The sequence below is a fragment of the Eschscholzia californica genome, unplaced genomic scaffold (assembly GCF_041429995.1).
Source record: "Eschscholzia californica isolate CP2 unplaced genomic scaffold, dmEscCali1.0.p SCAF_5, whole genome shotgun sequence".
NCBI classification, from domain to species: domain Eukaryota; kingdom Viridiplantae; phylum Streptophyta; class Magnoliopsida; order Ranunculales; family Papaveraceae; genus Eschscholzia; species Eschscholzia californica.
The window spans coordinates 37,409,263-37,427,749 of record NW_028238472.1 but is presented as its reverse complement, the minus strand read 5'-3'; the positions used below and the strand labels follow the sequence as shown (position 1 = coordinate 37,427,749).

At 36.2% G+C, this 18,487-nt stretch overlaps 2 protein-coding genes across 3 annotated transcripts; one reads left to right on the top strand and one right to left on the bottom strand.

The window, feature by feature from the left end:
* Positions 1-1,411: 1,411 nt before the first annotated feature.
* On the top strand, positions 1,412-9,404 carry GL2 (HD-ZIP IV family of homeobox-leucine zipper protein with lipid-binding START domain-containing protein). 2 transcript variants are annotated; one of them, XM_086639075.1, is made up of 11 exons: positions 1,412-1,638; positions 1,753-2,039; positions 2,139-2,256; positions 2,957-3,151; positions 3,227-3,613; positions 4,281-4,382; positions 4,545-4,754; positions 7,926-8,100; positions 8,181-8,452; positions 8,544-8,630; positions 8,848-9,404. In XM_086639075.1, exons 1-11 carry the CDS (start codon positions 1,561-1,563, stop codon positions 9,226-9,228), a joined length of 2,292 nt encoding a protein of 763 aa, XP_086495201.1. In that variant the 5' UTR covers positions 1,412-1,560; the 3' UTR covers positions 9,229-9,404. The 2 variants fall into 2 exon arrangements, with proteins under 2 accessions (XP_086495201.1, XP_086495202.1); XM_086639076.1 differs by having other exon boundaries at positions 1,424-1,638; positions 8,181-8,327.
* A 2,247-nt stretch (positions 9,405-11,651) lies between these two features.
* On the bottom strand, positions 11,652-17,988 carry LOC147538972 (aspartate aminotransferase, cytoplasmic-like). The gene is made up of 12 exons (XM_086639077.1): positions 17,717-17,988; positions 17,453-17,524; positions 17,271-17,332; positions 17,098-17,181; positions 15,848-15,947; positions 15,622-15,742; positions 15,013-15,176; positions 14,681-14,818; positions 14,040-14,161; positions 13,172-13,266; positions 12,354-12,474; positions 11,652-11,918 (listed from the first exon to the last, which is right to left on the bottom strand). Exons 1-12 carry the CDS (start codon positions 17,921-17,923, stop codon positions 11,825-11,827), a joined length of 1,380 nt encoding a protein of 459 aa, XP_086495203.1. The 5' UTR covers positions 17,924-17,988; the 3' UTR covers positions 11,652-11,824.
* Positions 17,989-18,487: the final 499 nt, after the last annotated feature.

The following is an 18,487-nucleotide window of genomic DNA, read 5'->3' as shown; positions in this document are numbered from 1 at the left end:
CCAAGAAAGATTTTGTTTTCCATTTAAAAAATGTTATTAACAACTACGATTTTTTAATACATTATGAACATAAATAAATTAGAAAAAAAAGATATTTAGCGTAAGGATAAAAGAAAAGTACTAGCATTAGAGTTTGGGTCACCCATTTGTCTCTTATGAGGTATTCGTGATAGACGAACCTTTGACCTAGTTGACCAATAGAGGAACCTTTGTCTGTTTTGTATTTTTAAAAATACCCAACAACGTCTACTTAAGCTATTAATGGTCGTCCGGTGACGACATTTGACCGTTTTATGCAATTACTCTTGTCCATTGAAACCAATGGTCAAAATTAAAATGAGATTCGATCATTTTTTCCATCGTCTCCCCCATTCTTGTTCCATACTGACTTTAAATTTCTCACTTCAATAACTATTTTATGTTATTTTCTCCTTTTCACATACAAGCAATGTAGTTGTTGTGTAATTTGGTATACCACTGCAAAGCTGGGCCGATCTGGCTAAATCGAAAGCTCTTACACATACTTAAATCACTAAGGTCTGTTGGTATAGCTTCGGTGAGCGTATGTCGTTTGGAAGAAGTGATGTGATTGTAAGGATCTAACGTACCGTCGCATATCTTCATGCTTTGGGAACGTTAACTTTTTGGAATTTCAACCAAAACAATGGCACCAATGAATGAGGGATTCTCTAAAATTTGGGGGAGACTCTTTCTGAATGGAGTTAAACCTCCAGAGATCCTGAGTACAATTATTTTCATTTAATATGAGTAATTTTCTTTTGTTTACTGCATCGAGTGTAAAAGATGAATTATAGATTTTATATATTATTTTTTGGATATTGACTACGATGTACGATAGTCATTACAATGACATTGATACATCAAAGATGAGATAAACATGATAACTGCCGAATTTAAATTCTTACAAGAACGAACCTAAAGCCTAACTAGACTATGGCCTAAAGTCTAACTACGTTTTTTATATCTTAATAATTCAAGTTCAATAAACCATAGAATCCACCTTTTTTCGGAATCGAACGTGGAACTTATAAAATTTTAAAGTTTATGTCAATATTACCCAATAAAAACTGTAGATTAAATTTGGCACTACCCATAAATTTTCAGCCACACCAATGACTTTTATAGGGTCATTATTACTAGAATTTGTTGAAATAAAAATCCTAAACTAGTTCATATTTTTTATTATGTAAAGCAAGCTAGTAATAAAGTTGAGGTGGTCAAGTGTAGCCCACATAGAACTAAAAAAACAGTTGAAGCACTCAAGAAATTGAAGTTAGTTAAGTTCCTTCTCTCCCTAAGCCTCCCAACTTACCTAACTTTCAACACCTACCAGCCAAAATACTACTTCACCACTTAACCTCTCTCTATCTATCTCTCTCTCTCTCTCTTTCTCTCTCTACTCACCAATATTAATGCACAAATACACAAAACCATTCTGTTTTATATCCTTAAATCTAAAGATAGCCCACTAAAACATCCATCCTCCATTACTTCTCCTTTAAAACCTCATATAATCATTCAACACTCTTGAGTACTTCAATGGGACTAGACATGTCGAATCCTTCAACTTCTAAAACCAAAGATTTCTTTGCTTCTCCTGCCCTTTCTCTATCTCTTGTATGAATAATGAATAATGAATAATCTTCTCCAACTTATAATAACCTTACTTTTATCTAATTAATATTTTCTTTATTTCTTCATTAATGGTTTTTTTTCTTTATTTGATTATAGGCAGGTATTTTTCGAGATGCACGACAAGCAGCATCGGCTAGTATGGAGGTCGAAGAAGGTGACGAAGAGAGTGGTGGAGGTGGTGGTGGTGGTGGTGGTGCCCGGGAAGATCATATGCTGGAGATTAGTAGTGAAAATACGGGTCCTGGTGGTCGAACCGACGAGGATGATGTGGATATTGAAGGGTTGCAAGTGGAAGGAGATCAAAATGGTGATAATAATAAGAAGAATAAGAAGAGAAAGAAATATCATCGACACACGGCCGATCAAATCAAAGAAATGGAAGCGTGAGTTAATTAACTAGTTTTGTTTTAATTAATTATATTATTAATTTGCAGTATATATGTGTATAATTCATGATTAAATTCTTTCTCTAAATATTTTAGGTTGTTCAAGGAATCACCTCATCCAGATGAGAAACAAAGGCAACAACTGAGTAAGAAATTAGGTCTTGCTCCAAGGCAAGTCAAGTTTTGGTTTCAAAATCGTCGAACTCAAATTAAGGTAATACTATATAATTCATTATTTTATGTAGTTAAGTTTTATGTACACATCTTCTAAAATGTATTTATTCATCATCTACCATGAAACAACCTTTACAATGATGATGAATTTTTCATTTAGTAGTAGTTGCTTGTTGAAGTAATTAAATTGTGAAAATAATAAAGTTTATCATTCTATGTAATTCGACGGTGCCAACCCTAAATCTATCAGATGAATCAATTTGAACATGTTGAAGTTATTTTATTTCGCTCGATCATTTAACATAATTTGTCAATATCGTGTTATCACGATGGATCCATTAGTATAGGCAACCTTTGAACTATCACATGTTCAAATATTTTTTTCGGCTTTATACTATATATATAATCTATATCAATCAATCAATCAATTATAATTGACTTATACTTTCTTCTACTATGTCATGTTATTATAAATTCAGCTTGTCTATACGTGAGTTCACGCTTCACAGATATAACCAGTTCGATTCATCTTAGGCAATCTGAACTTCATAGGTTATACTCGATAACCCTTGTATAGTACAGACTAACGAGATGAACCGAAACTTCATGGCCTAGACTAGTACCACTATTATATATACATACATACATATATATATATATACACATGTATGTATGCTCGGCGTAGTATTCTATTTTTCTCTCACAATGATTGATGATATAACCCTAGCTTTGTTTTATAGGCAATACAGGAACGCCATGAAAACTCTCTACTAAAATCAGAAATGGATAAACTTCAAGAAGAAAACCGAGTCATGAGAGAAACAATCAAGAAGGCGTGTTGCCCTAATTGTGGCTTTGCAACTACTGCTAGAGACACAAACATAACATCAGAAGATCAACATCTTCGTCTTGAAAATGCAAGGCTCAAAGCTGAGGTACTCTAATCACAACATCTTCTCACTTAACATACAAATTTCACTATTTTCTCATTATCACATGTGTATATATAGGTCGATAAACTACGGGCAAGTGCTCGAAAATTCGCTAATACTGGAGGGACTTCACCGAGCTCGTCTGGTTCAGCTGGACATGACCAAGAGAATAGGAGTTCATTAGAACATTATAGTGGCATTTTCGGGCTAGAGAAAACGAAAATAATGGAGAAAGTTGATCAGGCCATGGAAGAGCTCATTAAAATGGCTACAGTAGGTGAACCATTATGGGTTCAAAGTGTTGAGACGGGTCGTGAAATACTTAATTATGATGAATATATTAGAGAGTTCTTGCCTGAGAGCTCGAGTGATAATGGACGAGTTAGACGATCGATTGAGGTTTCGAGAGAGGTCGGAGTCGTTTTTGTGGATCTTCCTAGATTAGTTCAAGCTTTCATGGATGTGGTAAGTTTATTCATTTCCTCTACCATGATTAATATTAAAGTTCTTTACGCATTAGTCATTACTATTGCAGTAAACACATCCCTTTACACTTAATCGTTTCAATCAAATCGGCTACTCGTTTTGGCTATAGGCACCACCTAACAAACACTCCCAGAAATTACTAACGGCCCAAAGTTTGGGGCCGACCGCAAGCAGAAAGATGATGTAGCCGGTCCGAACCGGTCAGGTCATGAGGAGAGAGAAACGTCTTAACCAATTGGGGCCAGCCACATCACCGTGGTCGGCCCAAATATCAAGCCTTTTAGCATCTGTGATGTTGTTTATAGCCAAATGAGAAGTGCCTAAGAAATTAGGGGACATATGTTCTCTTTCACTCCAACTAGCTCAATAAGATTCTATAGGCACCTCAATCTTAGAACACTTCCACTAAACTACAACAATGCTACTTGGCCGGACAACACATGAGCCACAACCGCGCAAAAGCGACAAAATTTTCCAACGATATTAGCGAGTGAGATGGACCGTGGTCATCATCCTCCCATTTTTTCGGGCAATTTATGTATTGTGTCTTTCTTCGTGGTTTAGTGATATATGATGATAAATGTAAAGGGGAATCAAAACTAGTATTGTTAGTAATATACTTTTCTTGTATTTGTCTGTGTTTTAGAACCAATGGAAAGAAATGTTCCCTTCTTTGGTTTCAAAGGCTGCTACTGTGGATGTCATCAGCAATGGTGAGGATGCAAATAGAAATGGAGCTGCCCAACTAGTGAGTCTTCACTTTCTTTCAAAACCTAATATTGTATCATACTTGAACACCACATTTGCCTTTCTTTTAGATATATTCTTGACTGTGTAACTACTATAATTTTGCTTATATTATCATAAGGTACCAAAGTAAGTAAGGTTGATAATTTTATATGGATTTCAGATGTTTGCAGAGCTTCAAATGCTGACACCATTGGTACCTGCAAGAGAAGTATATTTCATTAGATACTGTAAACAGTTGAGCCTTGATCGTTGGGCAATCGTTGATGTCTCTATCGATAATGTCGAAGAGAGTATCGATGCTTCTATAGTGAAATGTCGAATACGCCCATCCGGTTGCATCATTGAAGATAAAGCTAATGGCCACTGCAAGGTATGACTTAGATGGTAATTTAGAAAAAAAAAAAATCTTGGAAGAAATTATCTTTTTAATTAGTATAGCCATGAATAAGAATTCTAACTTCAGTTAATATGTATTTCAGATCTAAAATTTGAGCTCTAACCTCAACCTAGTCAAATATTTACCCTAAAAAGTAAGACCTGAAATAAACTAACTGAGATAAGTCCATAACAACCTTTGATCACAAGTGTAATGCTTGTGAGCAAAGAAAATTGAAGAAGTGAGAAGAACCATTAATAGAGACAAGAGTTTCATTAGATTGTAGTTAGCTTACAAGAGTAGTAGCAAACACATAAATAAATAGTAGAGGCAAAGAACTAAAAGCCTTTATAGGGAAAATGACTAAACTACCCAAAACTTTTATACTCCATATATAATTCTAGTACCCTCTCCCAAACTCACGGTACGGTATTGAAAAACATTGAGAGTGTGCGAGCTAAGAAACTAAAGCATGGCATTGAATGTGACTTGGTGCACGAGTCAGGAATTTTGCGTAGAGGATGAGACGAACGACAAACTAATGGTGCCTTGATTGAATGGTGCGAGTAAATGACAATCAATCTCAATGTGTTTGGTGCGTTCGTGAAAGACTCCCATGTCTGCAAGTAACCAACGTAAGCAGACTATCTCAGTCGTGGTAGACGTTATACGAAGGTGCTCAGCTCCATGAGATGATGATTTAGATACGATAGTCAATATCTTTCTCCTCCAAGAAATAGGGGAATCACCTAAGAATACACAATAATCCACAATAGGCTTGTGATTTGTGCAATCGCTCGCCCAGTTTGCATTTGACTATGCTCACAGCGTCAAGGAAGACGTTGATGAGAGAATGAGAGTTTGAAAACAAGTACCTCGAAGATATCTCAGAATACGAAGAAAAGTTTCCCAATGAATTGTGGTAGGTGAACCCACAGACTGACTAACAACATGCAAAGTCTATGCAAATATCTGAGCGAGTAATAGTGAGATAAACCAAGCTGCCAACAATAGTGCGATATAGGGTAGGTCTGCCAAAGAAGTAGCACACTTTCTTACGTACGCTTACAAACTTCTCTAGGTTTATGTGGAACACTAGAAGGAGCAGCCATATAAACTTCTTCCTTAAGATCTCCGTTTAAGAAAGTATTTTTTTAACATCCATTTAAGAAATTAGTTGCAACCGGAGCAAAAGTCTCCTCATAATCCATCCCATTTTCTTGCAAAAATCTCTTAGTTACTAGTCTTGTTTTATACCGCTCAATAGACCCATCAGACTTTGTTTTAATTTTATACCCCCAAACAGAACCAATACCTACCATGTGGCAAAGGTACAAGATCCTATGTGTCAGTTGTATGCAAAGTAGAGGTTCTTAAGCCATCGTCTTTTGCCAAAGAGACAATGATTGCCTCCTAATGGGAAGAAGGCTTAGAGTCACAATGAATAGATGTCAAGAAAGAAGTAAAGGGAGGAAAAAAAGTATAATGAAATGAAATCAGCCAACTGTGTAGTCTTACGAAGACGATGATGATAACAAGAAGGTGGATGCACAATTCTACTGGGAGTTTGATTAGTCGTAGAAGTGAAGGAATATCATAAGCGAAAGGAGCATCGGCAACATAAGGTTCAACAAGTTCACATGAGCAGTATGAGTATCACAAACATTAAAACATAAGAAAAAGATCAATATGGGTTAGGCTAAAAGGAAGTCACATCATGAGCATTAGCAGTAACAAAAAATGAGGTATATGCTTCAAAAATATAACATGGCGAGAGAGATTAAACTTCTGAGCAACTTGATCTTAAGACCGATAACCCTTTTGACCCTTACCATAACTAAGAAACATGCACTATCAGAATGAGAAGATAATCTGATACACTACACAAGAATGAAGAACAAAACGACATTAAGCCTTTCAATGACCCTTTTTCTTACAAAAGTTGCATTTATTCATAACGACCCTTGAATAGGTTTTGTTCAGATTATTCTGTTTGTCCTGACTTAGCGTTGAACGAACAAATAACACAGTTTTGGTAGGTACTTGACGACTTTCTTTCCTTACTTCATACTTGAGACATACCTCTTTTAGCAATAGAGAAAAGTGGCTTACTATGCAAAATTGTGGTACGAATTAATTCAAAATCATTACGCAAAGAAATCAAGAACTGGACCAAAAGACATTCCTCCCTATGAGCAATATTAAAAGCAAAAGCCTACAACCCTTCAGGTTCTGTAAAAGCTAACTGATCCCAAAGATTAGTCATCATAAGATGAAATTCTTGAATACTCATATTTCTTTGTTATTTCTAATATCAGCTTCCAACTTATATTGTGTTGCAAAGTCCGGCCACATAAACATATCTGCCAAGTAATTCCACATCTCACGACAAGTTTGGAGTTTCGCCAACTAGTGTTACACAACGGTTTATCGTTTTAACCCTATCCACAAACCAATATGAAGGACACTGTTGGTGGATAATTCAATCCGAGTCAATACATTTATGGGAGGGTAGTAGCAGTAGTGCGGTTGGGACTCTAGAGAATGAGTCTGGCACAACTGACCACACAGTTTGGATTGGGATTAGTTGGAACTAGGATTCATCAAAATCCATAAGGATATACCTTTCTTTGTTTCTATATACGTTTTCATCCTTATGTAACGTTTCATCGGTTGATAATAAAGGTGATGCCGGTGGACTCATGAAACTGAGTCGCAGTCGGCTGCAACTAGTAGTAGTCCCTAACCCTAATGTGCATCAGAAACTTCCTAATCACCTAAAACTCTTTTAGTACATTTTATTTCCTTTGTATTTTTTTTTTCATGTTTCATCATCGTTTGTATTGTTTCATCTATTACTTGTAAATCTCTTGTAATAACTTATGATTATAAATATTGGAAAGGACGAGTCTTAGAACTTAGTACATTATTTCATATTCTATTATTTGTGACCTCTATTTCTATTATAAATATATGATGAAGATGAATCACATTGATTCACCTCCATTGCCACAAAATTTTTTACACCAAACATTGGTTTAGATTTCCGATCTAAAATTTAAATAACAAAAAACAACACTAATCAACTCATCTGAATTTACAAATAATTATTAAGAATCTTACCCTTCTATATGGATGCACTGATTATTGTCAATGAAAATGCAGGTTATTTGGGTTCAGCACTTAGAATGCCAGAAAATCACAATCCATTCATTATATAGATCAACTGTTAATGGTGGTCTAGCATTTGGTGCAAGACATTGGGTAGCAACATTACAACTGCAATGTGAAAGGCTTGTTTTCTTAATGGCCACAAATGTTCCAACCAAAGATTCAAGTGGTAAAATATTTTCAACCCAATATTATTCATCAAGTAAAACAAATAATATATATTTAATTATTTTGTATATTTCAATTTAGGAGTTCCAACGATGGCGGGGAGAAAAAGTATTTTAAAATTGGCGCAACGAATGACGTGTAATTTTTGCCGATCGGTTGGAGATTCTAGCTACAATTCATGGACTAAAATAGTAACTAAAGCTGGAGATGACATAAGAATTGCTTCGCGTAAGAATCTAAATGATCCTGGAGAACCTCTAGGGTTAATATTATGTGCAGTTTCTTCTACATGGATTCCTGTTTATCATAATGTCTTATTCGATTTTTTACGTGATGATGCTCGACGAAATGAGGTAAAACATTTGCCATGTATACTTATATATAGAATTTCTTGGTATGTTCGCGTAAATTTTTAATGATTTTAATTTTGTCTTTTTTTCTTAGTGGGATATCATGTCAACAGGAGGCTCGGTACAATCTATAACAAACTTAGCGAAAGGACAAGATCGTGGTAATGTTGTCACCATACAAGTGAGTACAATTATCTTAATGAGTACAACTTGTAAGGATAACATAGTCTGAGTCACATATTTATCTCTTATGGAGACTTGAAACATCGCTGACTAAAATCGGCACAAAATATTTCAGAGTCAAACTTTTTCAACTAGTTTGAAACTGAAAAATAAATACTCTGAAATCTAACTCAAGTCAATTCGTAAAAATAATATGTGGTGAATGGTATATGTAGGCACCGAAATCGAAAGAAGGTAGCATGTGGATACTACAAGATTGTTGCACAAACAATTACGAATCGATGGTAGTTTATGCTTTAGTAGACATTGTGGAATTACAATCAGCAATGTCAGGATGTGATTCAAGTAAAGTTGCAATATTACCTTCTGGTTTCTCAATTCTTTCAGATGGTATTGAAACAAGGCCAGTAGTTATAAGTTCAAGACCAGAAGAGAAAATAACAGAAGGAGGATCATTACTCACAATGGCATTTCAAATCCTAGCTAGTTCTACTCCAACAGCTAAACTAACCATGGAATCTCTTGAAACTGTCAATACTCTTATTTCATGTACTTTACAAAATATTAAGAAATGTTTAGATTGTGAGGATGCTTGATGCATGTACGCATGCACGATTGAGTGTTCGAGTTGGTTTATGTTATTTAATTTGTATATGACCAAGTTTGAGTTTACTTTATATTGTTCTTATTGAAAAAAATGTTAGAGTTGATATGGGCTTCAGAAAAGTTGGAATAATTGATTGACAATAAAAAGTTCTTATTTATATATAAATATATTATGAAAGTTTTGTTTGGTTTATTTTAAATTAGGTTTTTAATTTTCTTTTCCCCAGATGTCGCATTCTTATCATCAGCATAAAATTGTGTGTAGTGAAGGGAAATAATGTGCATGAAGAAATTTTCTTTGAATTGTGTTAATTAACGGGAGTTGTATGCTCTGAATTTAAGTATCACATAGAACCGGTAAAGTCATACTCTATGTTATATTTGTCTAAGCACCCAAAGTGTTTGCAGTACACAAGAGATACAATAGTCAAAATCAAAAATAGGTGGATTGCACTTGTATTTGCAAATTTGCCCCAATGGGCATGAATAATATTTTAAGAGACGTGTATGTTTTTGAACAAGCATAGTTTATACGGGATAGTAATGGATAATAGATTATAATAGAAGAAAATACTAGATCGACAAAGAGATACATGCCCCGAGGACCAAGGCGGACCAACACGCACTATCAGAAGCTCTCTTTCCGGCTCTTCCTCGCTCTCTCCCTCCATATTTGTTTCTCTATCTCCCTCTTCCTCCACCTCTCTTTCCTTTTGCCGCACACTTGTTTCGATATTGTACATTTCAAGTGGGTTGTAGTAACTTTTGTTGTACCTGCAGGGCTGCGAAGTGGTCTGGTAGCTCGCTGCCTGCATGGGCCCGTCCCAAAATTGTATTCGTGGGTACTTGGTGTCTGACTCGGGCAAGCCCCGCCAGTGAAAACACAACGGCCAGAGACCTTCATCCGACGTCTGACCCACTAAGCCTACATGTTAAGAGATGGCGATCTGCCTACATGTTAAGAGATAGCGATCTGCCGGAATAAATTGTGGTTGGGCTATTGGCAATTTAGCCCGACTTATTGCTACATTAACCAAAAACATGTTATTAATCATAACTGCGTGTGAATTCTTCTTTAGTTGTTCGATATTCAGACAAAATTCCCAAAAGAGAACTATACAAATTCCTGGAATTTTAGTCCCCCATCACCTCCTTAAAGTTAGAAAATGATGAAAAGACTTCTCTTATAGAGAAGTGAACCAAAATCAAGGAATATGGGCCTAGGGGTGAACATCGGTTGGATAACCGACTTTTTCGGCCAATCCAAAATCCAAACCAAAGGGTTCGGTTTTTTCAAATCTAAATCCGAACCAATCCGTTCATGGTTTGGTTCGGTTACCGATCCGAACTATGCATTACCGGTTTGCATCGGTTGGATAACCGAACCACCTGTGATATTTTACCATATATAAAATTTCGCACTTTCGACTTAAAAACGTGGAACTAACTTAACTATTGAATTAAGCTACAACTCTCCACGCCATTTACTTCTGTTACACATGCATTAAGCTACGATATTAACAAACATGGAACTAACTTAACTATTAAATCTCAACCGTTCATCATTCCTATCATTTATATTTATATATATAAAATACAAAAAATAACAATAAATGGTTTGGTTCGGTTTGTTCGGTTATCCGTCAACTAAATCCATAAACCGATCCAAACCACTCGGTTTTGGCATTTTAACATCCGAACCAATCCAGAATACTATTGGATCGGTATCCAAACCGTTGAAATCTGTTTGGATCGGTATCCAAACCGTTGAAATCTGTTTGGATCGGATTGGATTGGTCGGTTTGGATACTAAATGAACACCATATGGCATATACATTTCCCAAGTGCCCGATCTGCCCCGAGATTTGTAACGGGCTCAGACGGAATATGGACAAAAAAAAATTAGAAATTGCCCCCCCAGGTCAGATATCCTAATGGTCAGTGAGGAAACTTATCCCGTCCCGCTGAACCCGATACAGCAGCTAGTGGGCGCCCAAACTCACCCAGTTCCCAACCCTAGCACTAGTATATCCCCGATATTTTACGCCACGAAGTGCTATAGGCACCAAACCAATCCCTGCCCCTTTCTCACCAGTCTCTTCAACGGGGGCATCAAAAGGGTATCGAAGGCCACAAAAAAAGTTTACCTTGTTTCCATCCATGGCCTGTTCCTGGACATAGACTCGATCATGAGCAGCACTTTGGTAGGTCTCTTTATCAAATTTATCGACTACCTACAACTCAAATTGTCTTCTATCCTCAACTTGGCAACTACATCAACTCAAACATAAACTTAGCCACCAAGAACAGATAAAACTTCCAAAACCCAACAGGTGTTCCAATGTAAATCAATATTTCCAGGCTCCAAGGGGGTGTTAATGGCAACACACATACTAAAGGAATTAATAAAGACTCAGAAGAACACACTTATGTATATTGAAATGACTCTGAAATGTGTGTACTTGCTTCTTCTCAGCTGAATCAACTGATTCAACGCTCGTTACTTGAGATGACATTTATTACAAAACATGAATACAACTTAAAAACAAGAAGAAATTTATGGGGTGGGACATCGAATTGCAAAGCTTACAACAAAGCATCTGTGCGGGTTGCAGCAGCATGTATAGCGTCTGCAAGGTGAGGCACCGTCCTTGAGCTCAGACCTGCCATACTAATCCTCCTATACAAAACGAATTAAAGACGATCAGTTATGTAAGTCATCAGGTTAGAGAAAAGAAGTTCATCCATCAAAAGCACAAGTTCTCTGATAGATGATAGATCTATTGCGCGTCTTTCTTGAATGCCTGATCTACGCAAACCCTTAAGTCTTTAGTGTAGGCGCTTCCAGAAGGAGAACTTACTAGGTCTTCCTATTTGGCTAGAAACCAATCAATCTAGTCATGAACTAGTTGATAAGAGATGTAGCAGGCCCTGGAGGATCAACCCCATTATGGATATAGTGAGAGAATGACTGAAATGTAGGTGCTAACATAAAGATGAACCTGGTGGTGCTACAGATAGAGATTTGATTCTATATCCACTTCCAGAAAGGAAAAATAATTACCAACAAAAAACTCAGTTGTGGTGGAAATGGAAGAAGTAACATGTAACTTACCCATCAGATGTCATATAGATGTGGTATTCTTTTGTCATGAAAGCAACTTGTTTTGTATTCAGACCGGTGAAAGTAAACATTCCGATCTGTTTGATAATGTGACTCCAGTCACCTGGTGTACCTGCTCAACATTAACAAGTGTTTGTAAGATACGAAATTATGGAGAAAAAGTATTATCAAATGACATCTTTAGTTATAGATTATAATCTTCCATGGTCTGCCTCTTGACAGAAAGAGAAGGCTGACTAGTTTGAGAATTGTTAACATATTGACGCACACTCAAGAAGGGGCCCTGAGCAACGGGCACCCTCCATACGGCCTGCTAAAGGAGGGAAGGGAAGAAGATCCCGAATGATTTAGTTTTTGTAGTTTCCCTATTTGTAATTATTCAAAATATCTTCTTGTAACCCTAATGTAAACATTATATCTACATCCTAAAAAGATCAAATAAATTCACCATTTTTATCCAAACTATTGTTCTCCTTACTGTTCTTTGCAGTTATAGAATGCAAGTTCATTAATTTCACACAACAGCCAGTAAGGGCAAAATATTAGTCATTTGCCGCCCATTTAGGGAACAAACCAATTTTGGTTGGTGGGTGGGACAACTGCCGACAAACCAAAGCAAACCAAAAAAACAAGTTTGATTTAATGCTATTAATCTGGCTGATCAGTTAGGTTCGGTCCGGTTTTGGTTCTGGCCGCTTTACCCTTTTTAGCCTTCGGTGACATAGATGAGAATCAATTAAGTAGAATAAATCATAGGCCCAACGAGTACAGCAGAAGTCTTTGAGACAATGAAAATATAATTGATTTACCTCTTGAGCGTAAAGCAGCAAACAGTTGTTGACGCATGCTGATAATTCGATCAGCCATTGCTTTCAACTCGATTGTCCATTCGTGGTAAAGTTCTCTGAGAGTAAAACAAGAAAACACCAATTAAATAGTAGAAACCGTAGATCAAATAGCACTTGTAGGTTTACCACTTAACTTTGATATTACATTACTTCTCAACTTAATTAAATCGAAAATCCAGATAAAATGGATACTCCTTTTTTTTCTTAACGAACGTATTTGGATACTCATCTCGGACAGTACACTAGTAAGACACTACCATTCGCTTCACATACTTGCATTTACTCGGTGGGCAATATTACATTATTACATCTTCGGTGTACTTGAACACAATCATATCATTACCATCAATATAAAATGGTTCATTAAAAAGTAAGAAAGTGGGAGTACAAATATATTTTATGGCAGCTAGTATCCGGTAACTAAATTCATATTAGACGTGCAATCACTTCAATGGATGTACCGTAAGATTTTTTATATCATCCTTTTAAAGAAATGTATTTACAAATTAGCGTATGTAAATCATATGTATACTTGCACAAAATATCGTGTCATGGATTTTGTTAATGAATAAATGCATAAATTAATGATGGTGTTGGTCTAAAAGTACAAAAAGGTTGTAGGTGAAAGTGAAGAATATAGTAACCCAGGACAAGGAAATATTGCCACACATAGTCAATAACTTAGGATGCCCTTTTCTGTACAAGACACTTCATAACAATGTCAAATACGACATCCATGCCCCCATCCATGTAAAATTTCATATAGGGCATCACTTTTAAAGAGAAAGTTAAAGACGACTTGTTATTTTGCCACTCCCTGAAGTTGTACCTGTCCTTTAGAATTGTAGCCACAATGGATGCGCCATGAAGAGGAGGATTGGAATACATGGGCCTAATCACAAGTTTCAGTTGACTCTCCACTCTGCTGGCAACATCTGATGATTTGCAAACCTACAATTGTGAAAATTATTCTACAAATTAATTATAATCACACCCAATGATTTGTCAGGATCTTGTCTAGGATAAGTTTCAATGGGAGTTTTTCAGTAAAGATCAAAGAATACTTCCTTTGGACGATATACAGTTCTAGTCAAATCAATGAAGAGCTGTAAGCTTAAATCTGTTAATTGGTATGTGTTGGAATTATGTGTACAATGATATCAAGTTGGTCGGAGAAGGCAGATTGTGGAATCATCCAATAAGGTTAGTCAGTATGGTTGCATATAGAAAAGGGACCAACAAACAGAAGAAGTGGCCCCCTATGTATTAGCTTTTACCATACAAACTTTCAGACCAGATGATTAAATGGGACCAGACATACCGTATAGACCTAAATCATTAGGTCTGAGGCTTCAGATACGTCATTGTATTTTCGATATCCATACTCATTTACTAGATATAACAAGATGTATTTACTTCATGACTTGAATCAACTATCCCATGAACTGATAGATAGCTCTAGTGTCTTACAATGCTGAGGGCCCCGACACGTTCTCCATATAGTCCCATGTTCTTTGCATAACTCTGGGCTGCAAAGCATTCACCACCATCTGCTACAAACATTCGAACAGATTGTGCGTCTCCATCCAGACTTCCGCTTGCAAACCCCTACTAGTACGACAGAGACATTGCAGTGAAATGCACATTCAGAAAATTAATATATGAAAATAATAGTCAATAACATGTTTTAGTTTATAACTACAATCTAGTATTCTACGCTTCTTCATTACATATTACACAGGCTCTGGGGAGCCTGTACAGTTAACAACAATACTTTCTTTCAAGACATAGATAAATGGTACCTGATAAGCACTATCAAAGAATGGCATCAATGCTTTGGATCGCATCAACCTTCTGATCTGTTCCCATTGATCAAGGGTTGGATCTACACCAGTTGGATTATGAGCACAAGCATGAAGAAGCACTATAGCCCCAGATGGAGCAGAAGAAAGATCTGCTAATAGACCTGTCCTCCAAAGATGAAAAAGGATATCATTAAACATGGAAATAAAATATTTCCAGAGACGAAAGCGGTACCAAGTGTCAAAACACATCAGTCCAGACTTATTAGGAGGAATTTTCGGTGAGGGATTTATATTTCAACTCCCTTTGGTTATATCGTAGTTGGTGGAAGTGGCATTACTTTACGTTCAAATTCCTTGGTCGCCGGATTATTATGATTCTTCTAAGTAATAATTTTCTCTCAAAGAGATGGAGAAAAAAACCACCAACTAGAAAAATAAAAAGCATAACTATTTTATGACTAGCGACCTACACCATATGCACCTTATACTACAGTAACTGAAACTTTTGGGTTCTCGATGAAAGCTAAACCGTTCAGTGACTATTGATAGAACAGGTCTTTAGTAACCATATACACATTATAAAATCAGCAGAGTCAAGATCCGTACCATGGAAGTCCAAACCACGTGTTGTCGGATCGTAGTAGCGGTAGTACCTCACAGATAACCCTGCTAAGGTGAACACTTTTGGATGGTTTCCCCATGTCGGCTGCGGAATATATATGGTGCGCTGGAGAACAAAGTTCGAGATTAACAGCTTAGGATGAAAGAGTTACCCTTTTGAGTCATAATAAAATATAAAGAAAAAACTAAGCTTAAATGATGGGTTTCATACTTCCTGATAATGTCTTGCCAGAAACTCCGCTCCAACCCTCAAGGAACCTGTACCTGACAAACACTGGACAGTAGCTATTCTGTTCTCTCGAATTGCAGGGCTGTACCAATGTAAACAAAAGATTGCAATCAGCTATTCTGCTAGGAAAAGCTACCAGAACTAACTACAAAGATATTTTCAAGAAAGGAACATCATTCAAAAGAAAAACATGCATTTGTTAATAATGCAAAGTTGATAATTTGCAATAATGGGCCTCGTCTTGGAATGGATGTGGGGTACTCATTCTGATAATATGCCGCTTATTTCGTCACAAGGGAAAAATTCAAACCCCCAAAAGGAGAAAAAAAAAATGTCGAGTAGTATGTAAAACATTTATCATACAAAACCCTCCGGTGGAGGAAAACACAACTCTAAATACATCTAGTTTGATCCTAGAAATATACCTCATTCCTTCACCCCTGACCCAGAAAACGTTGTATGGAATAGAACTAGCATAACTCAAGCTATTCATGGCTTCTGTCCGACATAAGGAGTCCTAAGGAAACTCGTCTATACTTCATCATCATCATCCAACAATGGACAGTGTGAACTAAAAAGTTTTGATACTTTGAAACCCAGACTGCAGAAGATATCCAGATCCTATATCAATTATCGATGATAGCTTGAAACAGAAGGATATACTGGATTTACTGCGTCTTCAACAACAATACTATTCAACTAGTGATGGTAGTATTGAGTAATCCATGTCCCTAATGTAGTTTGGTAAATGGTCATTTCTCTGATCTTCACGTACAAGCACATCACTATAAAAACCTTGCGTTGGTAAGTCAATATTATTATCACCACATTAAACGGCAATACAGTTGAAATCCATGATTAAATTCTTTGGGACCCCTCTCTTACAAGCCATCACCAAAAGGTAGTTCTTGCTCTTATGTATATATCTTCAAGTTCTAGATCGAACTCTTGACATCCCGCAGTTAATGATCACATCTTCTCAACATAGATAATGAGCTGTTGTGTTTTTTTCTATCTTAACCTAAATTCTAATCAGGGTGGTAACTAAATGTTGTTTATTTATTTATAGGAACCATTAAACTTACATAAATATTGCATCACAATATCAAATATATAGTTCTTATGAAGAAAAATGAAAACCGAAAATAGTTTTCGGGGAATCCATATTCTTGTTTGCAAAGATATCGGTTAGTCATCTCAAGTTTAAGAAAAACTGTGAATGGTATTCTTACCTTTCAGCACCAAAAATGAGCTTAGCACTCAACTTATTGAAATCTGGCAATCCAGTAATAGGAAGATACTCTTTCACTCTAGACCTAAACATTTCAACAAAAACAAGATCTTCAAGATTTGATTCACATACCAACTAATATTAATAATTCAATTTACTCAATAATTAGTTTACCTATCATTCACTATAAGATGCTCAGCTTTTCTTACTACATTCAAAACAAGAGGCTTTCCTTCCTGTAATTGAACATAAACAACCAAAAATTCATACCCTTTTTCCCCAATTTGATACACTATTACATAAATAAATTCAAAAACCATAATTCATGAACCCTATCCTATTTGAAGAAAACTTACCTCAGTTCTATAAGCGCCAACACCTAAATTCAACTTAATTGGACTTGGATCCTTGTTGTAAGCTACAGTTACCTGTGCAATTCACAACAAGAAACTAATCAAAACCCTAATCATTTCAACCAATTTAGCTTATAAGTAACTAAAACATGTAAAAATCACAAGGTGATAGCAATCAATAAGGGTTTAGTTTGATCTAAATGAAGTAGAGAAAATAATTTCAAGTCAGAAATGAGAAATTTGGAGAAGTTGGAAGAGATATCTAACCCCTAAAATTGGATCTTCAGGACCACGAAGGATGTTGGAAAAGACAGAATCACCATGAAAGGAAGCAGTAATAGAAGGAGAGATGATTTTAGAATTAGGGTTTTGATTATCAATTGAAGAATCACCAGTAAGATGTCTAGCTAGGGTATTTAATCTCCGATCGGTAGGAGTACCATGGGTGCCGGATAATGGAAATTGTTGGCGCATTTTAGCAACGAGAATTTACTTTTTCTTCTCCTTTTTTTTGTTACAGCTTTTGTTGTACCGTACGCAACTTTAGGATGAAATACGAGGCATTTTATAGAGACGATCGGATTGGTTGCGTGGCGAATCGTAGAGGTTGTTGAGACGATGATGTGGCAGTTGGAGATGAGTAGGACCCACTTGATGTGTCTGAGACGGTTATTTATTGTAATAAAGACGTTTAATAGACGGCACGTAAGTCAAGATGGCTTTTTCCAATTATCTTCTTCCTTGGGAAGAGGTATACGTCAATAATATTGTGATAGCCTGATAAGGCTGACCGTCATATAACCAAGGAGTAACGGATGGTTCTCACTTTAAAATGGGTTATTTAGCAAAGGGGCCGTAATTATAAGGTCAAAATGGGGAGGTTAAAGAGAATCAGGTCCAATACTAAATAATAATGAGGAAAAAACCCAGTAAGTAAAATACAATTTTACCCTCAAAAATGAAATTTTCCGCCCAAATCAACGTCAAAAAACAATTTTGAACATTTCTGAACAATTCTTGGTTTGCTCTCAACAATTT

Coding starts and splice junctions, on each gene's coding strand:
- LOC147538972 (XM_086639077.1), bottom strand. CDS start 17,923: ATGCGCCAACAATTTCCATTATCCGGCACCCATGGTACTCCTACCGAT. Junction 17,333..17,452: donor TTGGCGCTTATAGAACTGAG/GTAAGTTTTCTT, acceptor GTTCAATTACAG/GAAGGAAAGCCTCTTGTTTT. Junction 12,475..13,171: donor TGCTGCTTTACGCTCAAGAG/GTAAATCAATTA, acceptor AATGTTGAGCAG/GTACACCAGGTGACTGGAGT.
- GL2 (XM_086639075.1), top strand. CDS start 1,561: ATGGGACTAGACATGTCGAATCCTTCAACTTCTAAAACCAAAGATTTC. Junction 2,040..2,138: donor CAAATCAAAGAAATGGAAGC/GTGAGTTAATTA, acceptor TAAATATTTTAG/GTTGTTCAAGGAATCACCTC. Junction 3,614..4,280: donor TTCAAGCTTTCATGGATGTG/GTAAGTTTATTC, acceptor TCTGTGTTTTAG/AACCAATGGAAAGAAATGTT.